At 38.3% G+C, this 21,283-nt stretch overlaps 1 protein-coding gene across 1 annotated transcript in view; it reads right to left on the reverse strand.

The window, feature by feature from the left end:
* Nucleotides 1-21,283, reverse strand: part of tln1 (talin 1) — a 79,442-nt gene that overhangs the window by 49,851 nt on the left and 8,308 nt on the right. The window contains exons 2-16 of the mRNA XM_015007224.2: nucleotides 16,349-16,412; nucleotides 14,948-15,110; nucleotides 10,047-10,144; nucleotides 9,749-9,878; nucleotides 9,457-9,609; nucleotides 8,843-8,985; nucleotides 8,409-8,536; nucleotides 8,215-8,275; nucleotides 7,909-8,013; nucleotides 7,109-7,264; nucleotides 5,868-5,969; nucleotides 5,641-5,717; nucleotides 1,682-1,862; nucleotides 989-1,102; nucleotides 487-595 (exon numbers count right to left, since the gene is read on the reverse strand). Coding sequence (XP_014862710.2) covers nucleotides 487-595; nucleotides 989-1,102; nucleotides 1,682-1,862; nucleotides 5,641-5,717; nucleotides 5,868-5,969; nucleotides 7,109-7,264; nucleotides 7,909-8,013; nucleotides 8,215-8,275; nucleotides 8,409-8,536; nucleotides 8,843-8,985; nucleotides 9,457-9,609; nucleotides 9,749-9,878; nucleotides 10,047-10,144; nucleotides 14,948-15,077 — 1,687 coding nt within the window. The 5' untranslated portion in view covers nucleotides 15,078-15,110; nucleotides 16,349-16,412. The remainder of the gene's footprint in view (nucleotides 1-486; nucleotides 596-988; nucleotides 1,103-1,681; nucleotides 1,863-5,640; nucleotides 5,718-5,867; nucleotides 5,970-7,108; nucleotides 7,265-7,908; nucleotides 8,014-8,214; nucleotides 8,276-8,408; nucleotides 8,537-8,842; nucleotides 8,986-9,456; nucleotides 9,610-9,748; nucleotides 9,879-10,046; nucleotides 10,145-14,947; nucleotides 15,111-16,348; nucleotides 16,413-21,283) is intronic.

Genomic DNA, 21,283 nt, shown 5'->3' on the forward strand with positions numbered 1-21,283 from the left:
ATAGAAACCAACTGACATTTATGAGTCACATTTTCAAAAAGCATTATCAGTAGAATATGACTGACCAATCAGAATGATTACACCAAACTAGCCTGCATGTTGTTGGATTAGCTGGCTGTATAGATTTTCTTCACTTCATTTGAACACAGTAAGGATGGCTTCCTGATACCCGTCATCAGCAAGCCACATTGCTGTTCTATTGAGTTTATTTATATATCACCAATTCTCAAGACATCATCTCACGACTCTTTACACAAAAAAGTCAGTTCAGTCCAACCAATGACATACACTCCATATTGATCCCTACTATCATACAATGCAATCTGATCTTGTCATCATTTTGTGATAAAAGTATTTAACTGCTTGATGGTTCCCGCAGTGATTTTTACATTCTGTACACAATCCAGCTAATCGACTCTATCCTCTCTGGGAGATACAATTCAATTCTACAACTCTGAAAACAAGCTGATCTTTTCTTCTCTCTACCTGCTGTGAGGTTGACCATGGATGCTGTGCCTGCTGTGATGGCATCCACCTGGGAATGGATCTCATGCTTGGACTCATCCATCTTGTTTTTGCGCCAGGCTTGGGATGCCTTAAAAAGAGGAACGTAATGCAGTATATATATGTTAATGACCTCTAAAGGACTACAGAGGATAGGTCCTCATGTTTGTCAGTGCTGATGAGTGAAAAGCAAAGTGATTTACATTAGGAACTTAATATTTTCTGCATCTGCAACCTGCTATTGCTAATGTATTTCAGGGTTTATATAATCACCAAGAACATTTATGATTTATAAAGGGAATTATGCAAAAAATCTGATGATAGCTATTGTTGCACTCATATTCTGGATCTTTCACACAATTCAATAAATCAAACCCATGGAAAAAAAATCAGATATCTGAATAATCATTTCACAGTTTGCTAAGCAGTCTCTTGGATTATGCCCTGGAATCACTTTTCCCAGCAGACAAAATGTAAAACTCACAGCATCTGTTCCTAATGGGGGCAGCGTATCAAAATCATCCAGAGAGGCCTGGGCCGCCTGGACGGCCTGCATGCTGGAGTTGATGGTTCCAGTTAGGGCTTGTTGTGCTGATGTCTGAAGGAAGAAAATACACCTCAGTAAAGCCAATATTAACACATTTCAGAGACCTCTTTCTGGTCAGTACATGTCTGGGTCCTCAGAAGTCCCACCTACTGCAGATTTGTACATAATTATTGTAGCAAACCATGCAAGAAAAAAGGTTTGGCTCGGATGATATTCCAGGAACAAGATGCTAATATATTCAAACCAAAAATGGAGGGATTTTGTTCTTAAAGCCCCGATATTTCTTCTGTTCTTGTGAACTATTTATAGATCCTAAGATTAAATGATACTGATAAAGAGGACATGGTATTTGGCTTGAGGGGTTCACACAAACCTTTCATATGCCAAGTTTTATTCAACTAAATATAATTTTGGGGTTGAAAAGACCAGAAGCTATGTATAAAAAATCTGCACAGATCTAGGCTAAAGTCAGGCTAAGGATAGGCTGAAACAGGGATGTAGTGGGAGGGCACTGCACCCAAAATGTCTGATTTTAGCTCCACCCACTGCAGTGCAACCAGCCACAACACCACTACCACCAATGAGTAACAGGTAATCTTGTTTGTTTTTTTTTTTTGTTTGTTTTTTTACCAGAGGAGGCATGTGTCCTCTGTGCATCTGCCCACTGGTAATGTGCTGTTTGGCCTGGGGCATGGAACCCTTCTGGAAACTCTCTGGACCTCCAGCTCCTGAGCGCATGATGGCTGGCAGGGCAACACAGCCTGTCTCTGCCTTGCCCATCCTGTTGAACTGCTGCTGCATTACAGTCGACCTGGAGTCACAAGTTTAGGATATGCAGAAAATTATAGCAGCTTATGCATCCACAAAGTGAGCAGTAACTTTAGATAGTACAATATCACAATAGACGGTTAGGAAATATGTGAAAGCTGGTATGATAATGCAGTGTATGTGAGCTTAAAGTTCTGCTTTAAACTCACATGTAAAGCGGAAACATTTATGTTTTCATAGAAGTGGCAATAATCAATCATCAACTCTTATGAATAAAACTTCAAAGGCTCACTGAAAAGTTAGTGTTTTTTGCATAAATTTATAATTTTCTCTACTTAATATAAAAGAATGATAATAATTACAGCAATTCCATTTTGATATACCTCTTACCACATTAGAATGATGAGTGATTAAATAAAAAAAAGTTATTTCTTTTCCCACACCAAAATGAAACAGTTGGATTAAAATGGAATCTCCAAGAGATGTGATGTATGCAGGACTATCCAAACCTGCAATGTCACCAAGTGATTCCAAAGCACTGAACAGATGCTGAGAACAAATGCTGAAATGTGTGGATGTGCCACAAATTTCTTCAGCTGAATAGAAACAAAACTGAAGTTATAATCTTTGACCTATAGAGGAACAATCCAGATTCATCACAAAGCTTCAGTTATTAGAACCAGAAACTAGAGGTCAGGCCCAAAATCTGAGTATTGTGATGGACTCTAACCTGAACCTTCAGAGACATATAAAGATAATTATAAGTCAACCTTCTTTCACCTGAAGAACATTTGCACACTTAAAGTACTAATATTGCAGCAAGCTCTAGATAAACTCACCCATGCTAAACACATCTTTAGTTGGAATGCTGATGCTTGTGTTCTCACTAAAACCAGGAAGATAAAGCACATCACCCCATATAAAGTCCTTCCACTGAGAGAATAGTCTTTAAAATACTGTTGAAGTTGTATCAACCTTCCAGACCACTCGGGTGGTCTGGTTCTAGTCTACTCTGCATTGTTTAAAGTACGTTTATAGCATTTAGTTCTATATTTACAAGTAAAAATGTAATTTTCTGTTCTCTACAGATAAAGTGTTTTATTAATGCCTCACCCTCAGTGTGAATGATGCATAATTAATCAAGAGCCAATAAAGTAAAAGCAGAAACTTTCTGGATTAAAACCATTTTGACATAGAAACAGTGATATGTTTATTCCTCTAACAGATATTTAGTGATGTCAGTAAACAGTGTCAAATAATGGATTCACTGACATCCATTATTTACTAGTGGTGTCCCAATACTGATACTGGTGAACCAGATACTGCATCAAGTACTAGTGCTTGTAAAAGCAACCACTATTTCTGCTGGGCTTTCCTCCTGGGCTGCCCTGCTAATCCACATTTAGCCTCCAGGGCATCAATAAGTTATTTGTTGATCCTCCCAAAAAACAAAACAAAAACAAATAAAAAAACAGAAGAAGAACAGAGAGAATGGATAAGTTAGGAGGGGATGAAATATTATTTTAATTAAGCTTTAACTGGTTTTGTTTTTTGAGCATCATTAGAGTAAACAACGCAACTGCTTCCATTTTTAACATTGGTCATCTGGGTGGAGTGATTAATTGCACCATAGTGGTGGAGCTGCTCCACCATTATGGTGCAGTACGGTGGAGCAAACTGTGCTTTTAACAGACACCTACTCTACTAATAAGTAGATTAGGGCTGTTGTAAACGAATATTTTAGTAATCGAGTAATCTATCGATTATTCTTACGATTAATCGAGTAATCGGATAAAAAAAAATTATAAAATGAAATATTGGTAAATCTGGCATAATACCGGTGTTACTATCAGATATCAATATCAGTCCAATTTTTCATATTTGAGCATCCCTAACAGTTGCTTTATTGTAGTTTAGAAAACTAACCTGTAACAATAATAGCTCACTTTCTAAGTTAACCAGAAGAAAAGTTATAGAAAAATCTGAAATTATATTGAATTTAATAACAAAGAGGCAGGCTCACAAATATGCTTATAAAAAATGTCTACAATCCAGCTTTTAGTTTATGTATTCATCTTCAGTGAGTTTAATAGATTAATTAAACTCACCTTGCCACCTAACCTGTCACGCTTTGGGTTTGAAAATACGGGAAATGCCGCCTGGAGTGGGAGGAGAGGGCGAATGAACGAATGTAAGATGGGGTGGAGGGGAGGAAATAGACCAGCGGACTGACGAACCGTTAGACCGGGGGACGAACACGGGGGGAAGCAATACGGGATATTTACGACACCTTCACTGGTCACACTCAGAAACTCATCTACCAGCCATGTACGATGCGCTCCGCCACCCGTTTCTTCAGACCGGGATATGAAATTTATTGTGCGGTTCGTCGGTAAAGCTACATTTACACGGTAAGCATCAGCTACTCAGCCGCCCGCCCTGTTCAGTCTATCCGCTCACCTCAGCGCTCTTCCCGCCGTTCGCTTTCAACCAGCAGCCCCGGAGGAGAAATGCTGCCGTACTCCAGGCATTCCCCCAGTCATTTTAAGGATGCTTATTGGCTCCCCAAAAACGATAAAAAGTCGGGCATTATCATCAATCAATAAAATTCCCACGGGCCAATCTTGAAGATTGGACTTTATGCCGCTGAGACTTAGCTTTTGTCAACAACTCAGAGGCGGAAGTGAGAGCTCCGCGCAACGCAAATGAAGTCCCGGCCGGAACACGGTGCGCTAACTAATAAAACATAAATTAACGAAGCTTCGAGGCAGGTAAATTTTCCTCGAGGAATTTTAGTAATCGAGGTACTCGAATCATTCGAGGAATCGTTTCAGCCCTAAAGTAGATTAACACAACTTGATTCTGGATCCTCTTTTGACGTTCTCTATATGTACTTGAGGTTTATTAAATGCGCCACAGAAGCCTGACCCACCATCAAGTAAATCATTTTAGCCCAATCCAGCCTGAATTTCAGGTTGGCTATAAATCTAAATCGCTCACTAAACGTCATTTAATGAGCATTTTGATAAAGCATTCAAAGACTAAATAATCTGTATTGCGCCATTTATGATTTATTAAAACAGTCAGAAGGTGTGCAAGCTTAAAAACAAGAGCCATCCTGTTCTAAATAAAATCAACTTGTTTTTAAAAGTTTTGTGTAAAATATAACCAACTTGTTAGCTACTTGGTGTCGGTGTTGGTGTTACCTAAACTGAAGTACTTGTATTCATACTCGATTTGGAAAAAAGTAGTATCAGAACTCCCCTATTATTTACTCATTTAAACATTACGGTTATGTTTAATAAACTAGAATATGCGTTCAGATGAGGCCTGCCTGTCGGTTTAGAAGCAGCTTTTAAAAATAACTACTAAGCAGGTATTAAGTGTGTTTCATAAAGCCCACTTAATGTTGGTTTAATGTAATATTCTCATTTTAAATGTCATGTTTTCATTAGCTGTAAGTGGAAAATCATCCTAATTCACAAAAATATAGACTTTCAAAAAGTTAATCTGTAGTTTCTGAAATAAATGGGCTCTTCATATTTTAATAATTTTTTTAAGGGATTTGTTGTTCAAGTGTGCTTACACTGCAGTGTGATAAAATAAGGTAATTCTTTTTAATGTGTTATTTTTATCTGTAGTTGATTAGTCAAAATTAACACAGTAAAACCCCAACCTTAATATACAATACATACACATATACAGTGTCTGTATGTAATGAATATTTAATGGTTTTCTCTTTGAATGTATGTATTGAAATCCACATGTGGATTTTCTGTCCCGATTTGACCCAATTTATCTGTAAAGACACACACACTTACTTTTTGGGAGACACAGAGTCCTCCTCCATGGGTGATTCATCATCTCCATCAAAGCCAAAGTGGTCCTTACTTTTTTTCTATTAAGACAGTAATATGAAGACACAAATGCAGTTTTAAGCTGCCGCTGATTGACCACAGAATTTTAAAAAACTAACAAATATTTTACTTACAAATATTTTACTTGTTTGGAGTATTGTCATTTACAACATTTGAATGTTCCTACTGACCTTTTTGAGGATGATATCAATGTAACCAGCAATAAGCTGGGCAATCTGCTCTCCCTCGGTGGTTTGCACAGAGTAGTACCCATCCTGATAGTCTCCAAAGTCCTGTCAGCACATCAAACGACAGCTGTGGATTAAAAGATGAGCACATGCAGTGTAGAACTCAAGTCCTGGACTTTGCATTGATTCTCTGTATGAATCAGTCATGCATGTTCACCTGCGGGAAGGTTTTGAAAGATAGAAGAACAATGAAAGAAATAAGACATTCATGCTCTCCAATCATTTTTAGTTTTTTTTTTTTTAAAGAGCTTTTTAAACATAATAAACTCAATCTCTTAAACATGTAGAGATCTCACTTCCAGTTTAGGGTCTTTCCGTTCAGACTTTCACTCTCCCAGGGTGTTCACCTGACGCTTTGCAGCAGCCTTCTCCCCTCTGCAGGCACAAGGATTGAGGATCCTCCCATATCTGGAAGATTGGCTCATTTATGCAGTACCATGGGACCAGGCGGACATCGAGCATGCTCCCGGAATTCAGGCGCGGCGTGACGCTGCCTCTTGTGTGGCATGTTTGACTTTTGGGCATGCTCATAGTGGCATCCAGCGTAGTACCCTTGGGGCTGCTTCATTGCAGCCCCTCCAGATGTGGTTGAACAGCTTGAATCTGGACCCCACACGGAATGCTAATCGTCTCAGAAGACTTCAGTGTCTTCAGTCTCTGTCCCAATGGAGGACGAGGTTGTTTATGACAACGGGGGTCCCGCTCGATTTCATCCCATGTCGCCGAGAGGTTGTGTTTACGGATGTATCCACGGGCTGGGGTGTGCCTTCTCAGGGCCAAATGGCACAGGGGACATGAGCCCCGCGGCAGAGCAGGGAGCACATCAATGTCCTGGAATTACGAGCTGTATTTCTGGCTCTTTGGAGCTTTCTTCCATGGTTGCAGAGCAAGGATGTGCTGGTGAGGTCAGACAACACCATTGCGGTTTTTCACGTCAACCACCGGGGGGGGGACCAGGTCAAGGAAACTGCTGTGATTGACTCAATGGATTCTGACACGGGCGGCTCCATACTTGGCCCACCTCAAGGCAGCCTACATCCCAGGTTCACAGAACATGCCAGTGGATTTTCTGTCCCGTCAGAAGTTACACTGCTAATCCTAATCTACTTTTCTAACAACCTCTTGGGCTGTCATCTTATTTACGTGCCGAGTAATAATTAAAAATTGTTGACAGGAAAACTCACTAAAGTGAAGCTCTTGGGTGACGCAGCCCAGCGTTTGATGTTTGTCAGACTCCACTCCTGGATGACCTCCTTGGTCTTCTCATCTACTCTCATTACGCTCTCCTTGGTGATTCCCAGCAGACGAGGGACCAGTTTGTTTTTGCCTTTCATTTTTTCCTGCAATGAATCAAGAAAAGCAGAATATTCTTACTGAAAGCAGACAAATCATAATTGGTTGATTGTGGGGGAGGAGAGAGAAAATGATCTCTAAGATTGAATTAGAGATAAGCTTTTACTTATCTTAAATAAGTAAAAACAATGGAAACAGAAGATGGTAAAAGTGAAGGGAAAAAATTACAGTTGTCCTTTCTTGCCTTACTGAAAACACACAAAATAGAAAACAGGGTGGAATTTAAAGGGGATGTCCTGTCTCTTTACCCTGACTATCTTTTGAGGGAAGCAAAAAATCAGATATTCAGCTCCCCTTTAAAGTCCCACTTACATTAAAAGGACTAACTCAGGATGGACTCACACAGATGTGAACTGTTAACATTTGAGATGAGAGTATCTAAAGTTTGGAACTTGACCATCAACAAGTGACATGGTCAGTCACATGACTTTACTGCCCTGCTGCTACAAACAGTTTGATATTTTTAAAACTGCCACTAAAATCATCCAGCCTACAATTGAATTAAAAGGCACATGACCTCAGTTCACTGGAAGCACGTTAGAAGTAGAGTGTTATAGCCTGTAGAAGAATCAGTCATTTTTGTGTAGATTTAGGCAGCAGAAGAAAAACAAAACAGTGAATTTCCACTAACCTTAACCAGGAAGAACGAGACGCCGTAGGTTTGCAAAGACCTGGCCAGCTTCACATAGCTGACTTTGGCCTCAATCTCTGTCATGTTCTGACAGTTTTTATGTGCCTGCAGAAGCAGGAAGAACAGAAGTGCATTAATTGACTCACCGCTGCATAAAGGAGACCTTCACATTTAGTTTAACGACTCATGCAGCATGTTTTCTCTTTCAGTTGTCAGGGGGTACATCTTGAAAGATAAGATATTATTTAACCTGTATGAGCCTTTTTTAGTCAAAACAGACTTCTAAACCTCCACAGATTGTCTTACCTGGAAGATTTTTTTCTCCCCTTTATTTTTAATGTATTCCTTAGGCAGGAACTCCTTTAAACTGAGAAGAAAACAGTTCAACCACGATCAAACAAAGCAGCATGACTTTACCGGGATTTCAAAGGACCATCAAAACATCAAAATGATGGAACCAAAAGAAAGACAACTGAATAAAACATGAGGCCAGTGCTTACTCTAAGAATCCAGGCTTGTGTTTGGACTCATTGTGATCACCAAACTGAATCTGGCACTGGTAGCCTGCAAACTCACAGGCTTTGTCAAATGAAACTGGATGTGATCCATTCAGGATGTCATCACGAGCCTGTTCCACCACACCCACACACACACACACACACACACACACACACACACACACACACACACACACACACACACACACACACACACACACACACACACACACACACACACACACACACACACACACACACACACACACACACAGTAGAAATTTAGGATTAATCCAGAGAGCAACATCAGGCAACATCATCATTGATAAAACAAACATGCTGTATTTAGACTAACCCTGATGCATGAGCAAGTAGTGCCAACCCCATCAAGCTGAATAAGAAATAAATAAAAGCAAAAATTGGATGTTCTCAATTACCTGTACATAAAGTAGGTTAAGCTGAACAGGGTCTCTGGAGTCCACATTCTGGTCTGAGTAGAAAAACTTTCTTCTCAACAGCAACATCTCTGTCTCTTCCACACCCTGCTCCCTCAGTGTCCTCCCATGGTCCAACCAGTTCACTAACAAAATAATCATTTTTGTTAGATAACAAATAACATCCAGAAATAAAGAAGTAAATGTAGATCACAGGGTTCTTAATTTCTTTCTTACAAAATCCTACACCTTTCAGATATTGTTTCCTGAATTTTTTACAACATTTTGGACATTTAAGTGAAGAGTTTTAACTTTATGTTTAAACAGTAGGTTAACCAATAATGAAGGCTTTTAGGCTTTAGACTTTTTTAACGGTTTTATTGGCTCTAGTGGCCTTTATTTGACAGTGAATTGACAGGAAAGTGGGTAATAAGAGAAGGGGGAAGACATGTAGCAAGGATTGCCAGGCCAGGAATTGAGCATCGAGGACTAAGGCCTCCATATGTGGACTGCGCTTAACCCCTGCACCACCACAGCACCCCAACCTTCAGACTTTTTAAGGACCTTTTGACAGATGCCCTTTTTGTACAGGATTGTGAGCCCCCTGTGAATCTTACACTCATCGTCTGTGTGGAGTTTCTGCTTCAACTTCTCCATCTTCTTGTCATCTCTTAGGAGAGTCTTGTCTCTTTTCAGTGTTCCTGTGGTTTCTTCTTTCTTTTCCTCACCAATGTCTCGCACCAATGAGTACTCATCATAATTTGTTATACCTGGTAGACAAACACAGGTTTGAGTTAATTTCAGTTTTGTCTTTAACTTGTGGTCGATATGCCTGCAGATAAGACAGAAATTATTGTAAACAAGATGAGGGTTCTTCAGATAAAAACATGACATTATAAAAGAACTGACCTATTCTAGCACAGATGGTCATGAGCATGTCACTGACGATCTTGGAGTCGTCTATCATGACAGTCTTTACTGTGCCATCTAACATGCGGATTTTCAGAGGCCTCTGCTTCTTCTTGTATTCCAAGGTGTCCTACCAGAGAAAGGAGTGGTTGATAGTTGGTAAAAATCAGCTAAACAGAAAAACTCCATCTGAGCCCCTCTCCGCAGGAAACTCAATAAAATTAAAGAATTATTGAGCCATATTTAAGCCACACCGGAGATGTCTTGCAACCTCTGTTCAGTGTTCACTGCCACTCACCCCATTCCTTAACATATAGTAGTCCAGGGCCTTCCCAGCCTCCAGCCAGATGCCTTTTTTTGGGTCTTCATCAGACAGAAACAGCCCATAGTCATTGGCTATAGAAAGAAAGAAATGTTAAAACTGATGAAGCTGCAGATTGAAACATCAAGCTACTATGAAGATAATGTGCTTGTGCTACAAGTATATTACAGCAGTGTGTCAACTGAATGATCTGCCTTCCACTTCTATGTACAAGTTCTAAATCAGTTTAATAGCAAAACAGAGAAATTGTAGCTTGAACATAATGGAGCAGTTTTTCCTTTGTACCGGTCCTAAGGTCCCATGTTTTAGATGTGTCTGCTCCAGATCACCTGATTCAAGTGGCTGCACTGCCTCTTCTGCATGTCATCAAGTGCTGCTGAATACTGTTAATCATCTACTTATTCAATTCAGGAGTGATGTAGAAGGAAGCAGGGGCGCCACCAGGAATCGGGGGCCCCCTGACAGCAACTGCCCCCCCCGCAGCTGCTGTTACAGTTTTTTGAGACTATTTCAACCCATAAAAAGCATCACAATTTTAAAGGCTTGCATCTGCCTTGCTTTCTTTGGTTCAATAATTAGCACCATATTTACTGCTCATGAATTTAACATCCAACAGTCCACATCCAGTATGTAAGTAGGTTGCTTAATTTTTTCTATTAGTTTTAGATTACTGAAATGTCTCTCCCCATGAGAATCAAAAGCAACATGCAACTACACATAAAGCAATCCAGACTTCTCAAAAATGCTATTTACGGTAGTTGCATTTTATTCAAGCTGCAGTATTTAACTTTAATAAAAAATATGTTTTCTCCATATTTATTAAAGCTGTTTGTTATGAGACAGATAATCTGTGAAAACAATTAATCTCCTCCATCTCCTTCCTGAACTGTTATTGCTGGTTAAAGTAATGCACAAATATGGATATGTGTTTTTTGATCTGGGAGAGGGAACATTAAATTTTTACTGCTAAAAACAATCTTTGAAAATACAATATGATTAATTTTGTAATTGACAGGGTCCCATTTTTTTAATTTTATTTCTATGAACAAAAAATAAATAAATAAATTGTGGAGGGACCCCTGTTGGTCAGGGCACCTAGAATTGTCATCACTTTCCCCCCCTAGTGAAAAGTGAATGAGGCTTGAAATGCCTCATTCACTTTTTAAAAAGCTGCACCAAAGCGAGTTGGTCTAAAACGCCTCAGAACAGAGGTAAACCAGGGATCTGAGGAGCTACAATAGCCAGGAATTCAGACTAGAGGATTTCTCTAAACCTAATGATATGAAAATTCAAGGGTGTAGAATCATAATCAGAAACATTTTCAATGTTCTGTATGCCATTGTGGTTTTTAATGTGTTCATATCAGAACACAAAACCGTTGAATAAACTGTGGAAAATAAAATAAAATAAAATAGAAAGTCTGTTAACATTTTATTTGACAGGGTGTGCATAAGACTGACATTACACACAGTCATAAACATGACATAACATCTGTTATGAACATGAAGGAGTCTTTATGAATGTCTGTCGTCATGAAGTGTAAGTCATGTCAATTTTGCATTATTTTGTATCAACACTTTAATGAAAAGTTAGCACTTCTAATGGGCGTTTAATGCAACTTTTAAAGCAACTTTGCATTAAAAGTGTCATTATTTACCGAATGTCACTTCGTCATAGACATTCATAAAGACCCGTTCATGTTCATGACAGGTGCCATGAACATGATCATGACAGGTGCCATGAACATGATCATGACAGGTGCCATGAACATGATCATGACAGGTGCCATGAACATGATCATGACAGGTGCCATGAACATGTTCATGACAGGTGCCATGAACATGTTCATGACAGGTGCCATGTCATGTTCATGACAGGTGCCATGAACATGATCATGACAGGTGCCATGAACATGATCATGACAGGTGCCATGAACATGTTCATGACAGGTGCCATGTCATGTTCATGACAGGTGCCATGAACATGATCATGACAGGTGCCATGAACATGATCATGACAGGTGCCATGAACATGTTCATGACAGGTGCCATGTCATGTTCATGACAGGTGCCATGAACATGATCATGACAGGTGCCATGAACATGTTCATGACAGGTGCCATGAACATGTTCATGACAGGTGCCATGAACATGTTCATGACAGGTGCCATGTCATGTTTATGACAGGTGCTATGTCATGTTCATGACGGTGTCAAATCAGTCCCATGCACACCCCGTCAAAGTGTTACCGAAAGTCTTGACTTTAGGGTAAGATTGCAGTCTAACAAGTGGATTCTTGATTCTAGTTTTATGGATAAGAAAAGCTGAGCAACATTTGGTTGAGTAGTTAAAGCTGAAAACAAAGAACTTAGAGGTACTATGCTTAAGCCACTAATGCACAAAAGATTTTCAAGAAATTAATGAAATAAACAGTTTAATAAGTGATGTTCTTTAAATTCCAAAGACTTGCTCAAGATTCTATAAAATAATGTTATAATGTCAATGCAGCAGTAAAATTAGACGCAGCTCACTGCATGCAGACCACCATCTAACAAGAGACTGTTGTGATTTGCTCCGGTTTTATGATGAACTCTAAATCCCAGCTGAAACCACACAAAGGAATCATTTGCTCAATTACAAAGTCATTTATTCATGTCATTACAGCAATCTTCAAAGCCTGTGGTGAGAATCTTGTCCACAATGATAAATGCATGCAATCCAAAATAGAGACACCAATTACTGGAAGAAAAACACGTCAACATTTGGGCACCAAGCATAAAAGACAAAAGATATTTTAAATGACCTGGAGGTGAGCTCAGAGAGCTCAACAAGACAAAACAATGTCAATCCAAACTTAGCTCCAACAGTCATTCAGCAGTTGGAGTACCAAAGGACACATGACGGACAGGGTTGGAATGATAAGAGATGACATTTCTCTGAAAGGAAGCAACATTTATTACTGCTTAGGGTTTAAGGAACAGAGTTTAATGGAGCTTTGTCTTTGTCAGACTGTTAACAGCGTTAAAAAAAACAAACACTTTTGATTGTTCTCTTCCTTCTCCATTTGCTGATGTATAATAAGTAGTTCCAACTTGAAGGGCTTTGCGCAAGACATTTACAAAATTGGACTGCGTAATTTACTGGCCAGTAGAGACAAGCTTTTCCCATGGGTGTTATGTACCTCACTCACGGCCTAATGTAAAATAGCTTACATGCTGGAGCAAGTTGTGCAGGGAGCTAATGTTGAAATAGCTTGTGTAACAGAACATAACACAACATCATGGACTTCAGATGATGTAGACTACAATCAAAAATGTAGAACTGTTTTCTTCCGAATGTAGAGAAGCAAACAGTGTTTTTTAAACATTTTACTGATCTTACTCTGAACTTTCACAAGGAAAATAAGCAGGTCCAAAAGAAACTCCAAAACACTAATTCTATAACTAGCTAGAGCAAGAAACAAACATTAATGTTCACTCCCTCTTAATCAAGGATTCAGAAGGAAGAGAAAGAAGAGAGAGAAATCCATAGAAACCCAATTCTCTTCCCAATTCTCCAAACTACCCCCACTCTTTCACCAGCTTCTTCTTTTAACTCTTCCAGAGGAAAACAGCAAGTTGTTCCCTGAAAAGCCATGACACATATTCATTCTAACAACTCTTGGATTTGACCCGAGTCATATTAAGATGCCTAAGCTTAGCTTAGAGAGGAAGGGCAGTAACTTAGCTACTTCCAATAGGGCTCAGCTGTTCATCCTAAGGGAGAGCTGCTTTTTCAGTCCTTTTCAGTTCCTCTGGAGTAGGGACTTACTTTACTTTAGTAGAAGTTTAAGTTATAAAAAACAAAAGCTGGAGCATTTCTTACAGATGCATGTAGAATATGTTTGACTCATCCAGAGCACATGACCACATTGTAAGGTTGAAAAGTGTCTTTGGACAAGGCTTTTTCTTTCCGTTTCTCTCTGGTACACACACATTTAATTTACAGGATTTTTTTCTCCCCACAAAGTAAAGATGACACCAACTTAATAATAATAAATAATAATAGGTTATATTTATAGTGCCCTTTATATCTTTAAATCTCAAAGGGCAGGAAACAGGAACAAAACAAGGAATTGCAATGGATAAAATATTTTTAATAAATGGATACATCAATAAAAGAAATTAAAACCAATATCTAACAAAAAGAAATGTCTTCAGGAAATTTTTAAAACAATCAGTGGATTGTGGTGCCCTCAGAGTATCAGGTACGGCATTCTATAGACGTGGAGCGACAGTAGGAGAAACTAGATTGAAGTAGAGGTTATTGAGTTTTAGGTGATTTTGGAGGTGGATGGCAACTGCTTTCTGTAGCACTTTGGATATGAAAGGCAAATTGGAGATGGGTCTGTAATTTGAAATGATTTCTGGTGCATAGTGGGTTTTTTGGTGAGTGTAACTATAGACTATATATGCACATCAGAAAGACACAGGAAGCACAATTCAGTAGGTGATGCACAGTTGCCATACTGCTTATCATGAATGATGGCTTCCTCTCTTCTTTGGGCATACGCTCTCCTCTAGAATCTTTCTCCCTCCTGACTCTTTGCCTCTCCCTGTCAGTCATTACTACATGTAATGAATAATTCTTCAAGGTTGAGTTTAGTGCACATGCGTCACAGAATATTTCACAATGAAAAACATCACAGATTTTCCAGTCAAACTAAAATAATCCAGTTCATTAAAACAGACAGCAATTCCTCCAAATGGCTCAGATATATGACCAATAACAAGTCCCTCTTTAAGCACCTGTTCATCCCAGATAAACCATTCAAGCTCACCTGTGTGAGTGGTGGGTGTGGCGTGTGTGCATGTGTGGGGGAAGAGAAATGTTACTCACGCTGGCCAAGCTGTGCCTCAGGAACTCTTTCCCTGATGATGCGGCAGGCATCATAGACCATTGTGGAGGGTTCAAACTGCATCGTTTTCACCACATTCCCCACACCAATTTTTAATGACAAGGCAACCATGATTGCTGCTCCACTCTGCCACCCACTCCACACCTGTAGAAGAGACAAAAGTCAGCCAGGAAAGTCATTTTGCAATCAAAAATGTCAAATTTAATCAAAGTTATCCAGAGAACAAACACTGCCAATGAATCTGAAGATGAAGCTATAGAGATGTTGCTTCATAAATCTGACAAACTTTGGGCCCAACCAGACCCAACCATTGATCTCTTCCCAGTTTTACTCCGGTGTGTGAACATGAAGCACAACACACCCAGTAAAACTTTGAGTTTCCAGGTTAAAATAATAAATGAGATAAAAAAATCTCATTTATTATTATGCAAGTACCACAGATTGTAACTCAGTGTACTCTTGAAAAATATTTTTAACTTCGTTTCAGCAGATCATATTTATTAAATATTACTTATTTAATTACTTATAAATTGCTGCACATATAAGGGGGTGGCTCCTTTTGAGATACTGATATGCCCAACCACCTGGGATGCTTGGAATTCCTGCCTCCTACATATTTTTACCTTTTAAATTACTTTTTTTCTCTCCTCACATTATTGTTAGTCATCATAACTCAAACCTAGTGGAAACCCAGATAGATTTCCTGTTTTTAGGGACACCATGTGAATTGTTCTTCTGATCTTGTTAAACAATCCCATAATCCTGTGCTGCATCTGTTCCATGACTGGACAAATATCACATAGCCAACCTCCCTGCCCTCCTGATTTACATAAAAAAATGGCAACAAGATAGAAGTAAACATCAGTCAATATTGGTGTCAGACAGGTTTTATCGACAAGACAGTGGGAAACCAAATTCTGCTGGCATGGATGAGGAAGACAAGAACCTAGCATTGGGTTGATGTACCTGTCCTGATCGGTTCCTGAAGGAGAATCTTTTAGTGTTCAAAAACCAAATGACAAATTAGTTCTGCTCTTCTTTTGTTCCTGTCACTGTACGTACAGTGACATAAAAGAAAAGACATAAACCAGAAGGCAGTTTATCTCTTGATATCCCCGATGCCACATCATGGTAAAGTGTTGTTAAGAGCCATGAAAACATTACAAAGAGGTACAGGATCTGTTGTGCCATCTTTTTAATATTCTGTTTTGTGGACCTGAGATAAACAAATTGTATAATACCATGTAAAAAAGTTCAAACAAGATCAAACATCTCATGTTGATACTGTCTGCAATAAAATAAATTACAGAATTGTATTTCCTATTAATTTCTGTTTTGCTTGTTACTTGCATATTCAAAGTTCAGAGCACTGAAATAAATACCTGAAGATAACCACTGTGTTACAGACTGTCCAGTCAGATGTTGAAGTTGGGGATTGAACACGTCCTAAAAGAAAAATGGAAACCATGCTATAATTAGTTCGAATAGGTACAAATGCAAGTGTGACATACATAAAGCTTCAATTCAAAATAGCTTCCTCACCAGCTAGCGGTAAAAGTAATGTTGCTTAAATCTACATTGCTAAAATATTTAATTTTAGATATTTGCTTATATATATCTACAGTAGCAGTTTCTGGTATGGGCAACATGGGCAACCGCCAGGGCAGCATCTTGTGGGGGCAACATGAGGCACCCTTACCCCCTCCTTCCTTTGCAGCTGCTGGTCATCTTCTACACTCTCATTACTTAGTCTGTTGTGTTATTGTCCATCACTGTGTGGTTTGTCTCATCCACAAAACAGGACAGGACCAAACTGCACTGATCAATCAGGTATGCAGATGGCCATCAGGGCTGACCTCATCTCCATCCAGCCTGTCTCTCTGGTTAACACAATGAGCACCCTATAGGCAGAGTGGTCAGATCCTCCACTGTCAAACTAAATATACATATTTGAAGTACCACAAAAAATATATGTACATACACATTGTTCTTATATTTAACCTCCTCCAATGTTTACAGGGTTTCCCCCAGTGTATTACAAGCCTGGCGGGCCACCAGGCTTTACTTGCCCCAAGGTATGAGTCAAGTTTAAAAACCACTGTGTTTGCTCTGCTTCCAAAGCTCAATGTGAACTGCAAATATAGATGCGTGTTTAGAGGTGTGCATTGAGCGTGCAGTGAGAATGATGTATCTTTGTGAACAAAGCATTATGTGTCCCATGTGAGTTTACATCTCAACACACTGACTGTGTTTGCACTGATAAAGTTTAGATGTGCTCACTGGTTAGTGGACCAGTGGTTCAGCCCATAAAGGAGATGTTGCGCTGTCTGGTTTAATTTTTATTTTATCTTATTTTATTTTTGGTGGTGACACGATGCATCAAATGCACCATTTCAAGTTCTTTCAGGCAGAGTTGAAGTGCGACCATGCATGCATCAGGAAAACTAGTCTCACAAAGCTTGGGCAACCAAAACAGTCTCTGGCGCTTATTAAAAACTCAATAGACATGAAATGGAAGAGCTACGAAAGCCACATAAATTAAATCTCCAGTTTGTCCCTCTGTCTCCGGGGCCGGTCCAAGGTTGCATGAGGCCTTGTGCAAAATTTGAGTGAGGGATCCTTCTTCCTGCTAGGAACATCAGCACCATTAACAGCTTTTGAAGACAAATTTAGTAAATTCTAGTTTAATTGGCCAACCTTAAAAGTAATCAGTGATAATTGTAGTTTTCTGAGATCCATTTGTGAACAGACAAAACTCAAACTTATAGCATCAGATTGTAGCTGTGGTAACAAAACAATAACTATGAAGATTGTTCTTTGGATTTTTACAAAAAAAATTGCCAGCTCCTTAAAGTTTTCCATTTAAATATTACACAATTTAAAATCTTTTAATTTATCTATGCTCAAACTATTAAATCAAATTTAACAGCATTGATATTCTCAATAAATAAATGTTACATATCTATGTCTGTGTCTGTGTTAAAATGGGGCCCCTGAAGGCCTGGGGGGGCATAAGCAGCTGCTTAGTTCATTTTTGCCATGGGCTGGTTCCATATGTGATCAGCATTGCATCATGTTTTTAGATCTACTGACTGATTGATGACTTAATTTGGATTTATCAGAAGCGCAAATAACAGATATTTTAGTATTATCTTTTCCATTTCTTGTTTTTAATATGCTAAGTTGTGTGTTGGGAATTGTCAGTAAGGTCTTCCAATAATATAATTACCCAGTAATATTTTAAATTTCTTAACATCTTTTAATACAAAAACACAGTGAGCCGCCTGCGGACCTCCTCGGTGCCCCGACCACCAGGTTTAACTAGGTGGTCAGGGCACCTCATTTCTGGAGAAAACTCTGGTTTTCATATTTATATTTAACATGCGTATGCTGTGAGCATGTCAAACGAAAGTTAAATTTCACACAAACTTGGCCAGTAAAGTTTATTCTGAAAAGAAAAGTCTTTAGAGTTTATGTTAAAACTTATGACTTAATTTGAGACCAACTTGTGACTTGCAAAATAATGTCTTGGCCTCTCTTTGTAGCAGTACTACAACCTCATTACATTTCAACAATGAAGTAAAAATATTGGAGTTTCAAAGTATTAATATAAAAGTTTAAAACAAAAATCAATAATTATCAATAACTTGCCTTAATCAACATAGAAAAGCACAAATAGTTCATCTTGCTACTAGAATAGTATATTTATTTGTAATAGTTATAATGCTAACTGCCTTTCATTTATAGTTATTTTGAGTTTAATCCATAGACTTGTGCAAATAAGTACAACCGATTGTGAGCTACCACTCTGCTCTTTCTTTAGTAATACTAGGAATGAAACATCTGATTTTGCTGGAAATTATAGTCAAGCTATTTATTTGGGAATCCAGCCAGCTTTCTTACCAATTTTAAAATAGTTTAATGAGCATAATCGGTGCAGTTTCATGTGGATGCTCATACATAATATGTGGGCATGAATAAATATAAACATTTCTTGATGAAAACATTCATAAGGAAAAGCATAAAAAATATACATATTTCTGCTCTTATTTTTAATTATGCAAGTTGTGGTTGTCCATATTGGCACACCTCACTCAAAGAAAACATGTCTGTATGAAACCAGAGACTTTACTCCTACAAATCTTGAAATGTATTCTTCAAACAGAATCAGATCCAAAGCTACCGACTTGCTGCAAAATATCCATTTGTTCTAGCTCAGTTACATCAATTTACTTGTTTGTCTATACTGGATATTTACTCAGTTATTTAGCTATTTTGAATATTGGTGCAAGTGTTGTTGAAATGAGACAAACCTGAACTTCCACAGCTCTCAAATGACATGTTTCTTTTGAGATCAGATGACCCAATGCCTCTTCCTGTTTTTTTAAAGGCCCAAAAATACCATAAAAGGGCATTTCAGACATCCGTATACTCCCAGCTATGATTCAGCTGGGAGTATGGAATCCTGTCTGCGCAGAGCTAGTTTGACTAAAGGAAGATAAAAAAAGTTCACTATTCCAAAAGGCTACTTATTTAAATCCTGTTTATTTAAACTAGGTTTAAATACAGGATTTAAACAAGGTTCCCTAAACCTACTGCTCTTTCTGTACAATTAATATTAGTCAAAGCAAACAGGAAATTTGTCCAAATAACACAGAGTCTGGAGACTTTTGAAATTGTGCTGTTAATGCCTCCCAGTCCACCCAGAGGAAGTGCAGGGTCACAACAGTAATTACTGTAGTTAGTGAGGAATGAGGAAGTGCATCAACTGAGTATTCTGAAAACAGCAAGTGAATAAGTATAATAAAATTTTTATTCGATATTTGAAAATTTAAAGAAACCAGAAAATAAAAATGTTTGTCAAAAGTATGCATCAGAACAGTTACCTCTTTGTGGTTAATATATCTATAGCAGCAGACTGTCAATAATGACTTTGCAGCTTAAAAAGCTCTAAACTTCTTCCATAGTGAAGCTCCAGCACCCAGTTGTCACCCTGAACCAAACATCCGCTCTATTTCCGGCACTCAAATGTCACACAGTGGTGTCTCTATCTTGTGCTTCAGGTTCGGCCATGATATGTTGAGTGACAGTGCAACTGCTCACAAAAAACATGCTTATTTTTAAAACGTTTCTTCTACAGCAAACTACATTAATAACAACTGAAAGCTGGTTATTTTTGTGATACATAGAATCTACATGCCAAACAAATTCCTGTTCAACAATAGATTAAATTCTTTTAGGTCAAAGTTTTCAGGTTCTTTTAGCAACAAAGAGTTAAAAGTGCCCTTTTGAAATGAAAAGCTATAGAGATCTATAAGTGTTAAACTGTTACACTTTCTCAACATGTTGCATAAATAAATGACGGTGCATCAGTCATTCAAATTGTACATTGGAATTTAATTTGCATGTACTGTGTTTTACAACTCATTCTGACAAACTGCTGATACTGATAAAAACCATCATGTACCACCCAATTACAGTGAATCTGATTAACCTGAAATAAAATTAATGTAACTAACATTTGCATCCTTTAGCTAAAGGATTCCAAAAAATTTAACATTTATCTAAAACCGATGGAATGATCAAACAGAAGCAGGTAAGGGGAGCTCCCAAGAGGCTGACAGCAACACTGAAAGAATTTCCTAAAAGTACTGGCTGTGTACATGTGACAATCTCTCATACAATTCTCTGTATGTTCGGGCAAAAGAGTGACGTCGTAAGACAATCCTTTTCTTCTGAATATAGTAATGAAATACATTTTGTTACTATACATAGCCATGTATAGTAATAAAATATATTTTGAACTTTGATACCATGTTTTTTTTTTTTCAAAAAAAGAATGTGTTTTACTTATGTTAAAATCATATGAGGTTCTTTATTTTACAAACACGGTGAAAGTTTGTTTTTAAAAAGGTTGGTAGGTAGATTATAAAATGCAACAAAGTTAGGGAAATATAAAAACAATTTGCTTTGACTTCATTTAAGAGTAAAAACTAGAAGTTTATAAAATACCAGTATGGGAAAAACTGTGTGTTTCAGTCTTCCGGAGCTCAAATGGCAGCATTGTTCTGACATGTTTTTCATTGTTTGGAGTGAGCCATTTTCACTGCTCATTGTTTGCTCGGAGTTATTCGAGTTCTCTTTTTAAAGTTCACTTCACAGGTTCTATGAACGTCAGCCACAAGCCACAAGCACAGAGTAACTAAAAGGTGATTAAGCAAAAAAGATGTAAATGAAACACTGCAGCTTTGTTTCTACTACATTCAGCACATAATTCTGTTTTCTTTATTAAACACAAGCTAGTTGGTAACTATGCT

The sequence above is a fragment of the Poecilia mexicana genome, unplaced genomic scaffold, assembly GCF_051168715.1.
Source record: "Poecilia mexicana isolate PSO_F unplaced genomic scaffold, ASM5116871v1 scaffold_12, whole genome shotgun sequence".
NCBI lineage: Eukaryota > Metazoa > Chordata > Actinopteri > Cyprinodontiformes > Poeciliidae > Poecilia > Poecilia mexicana.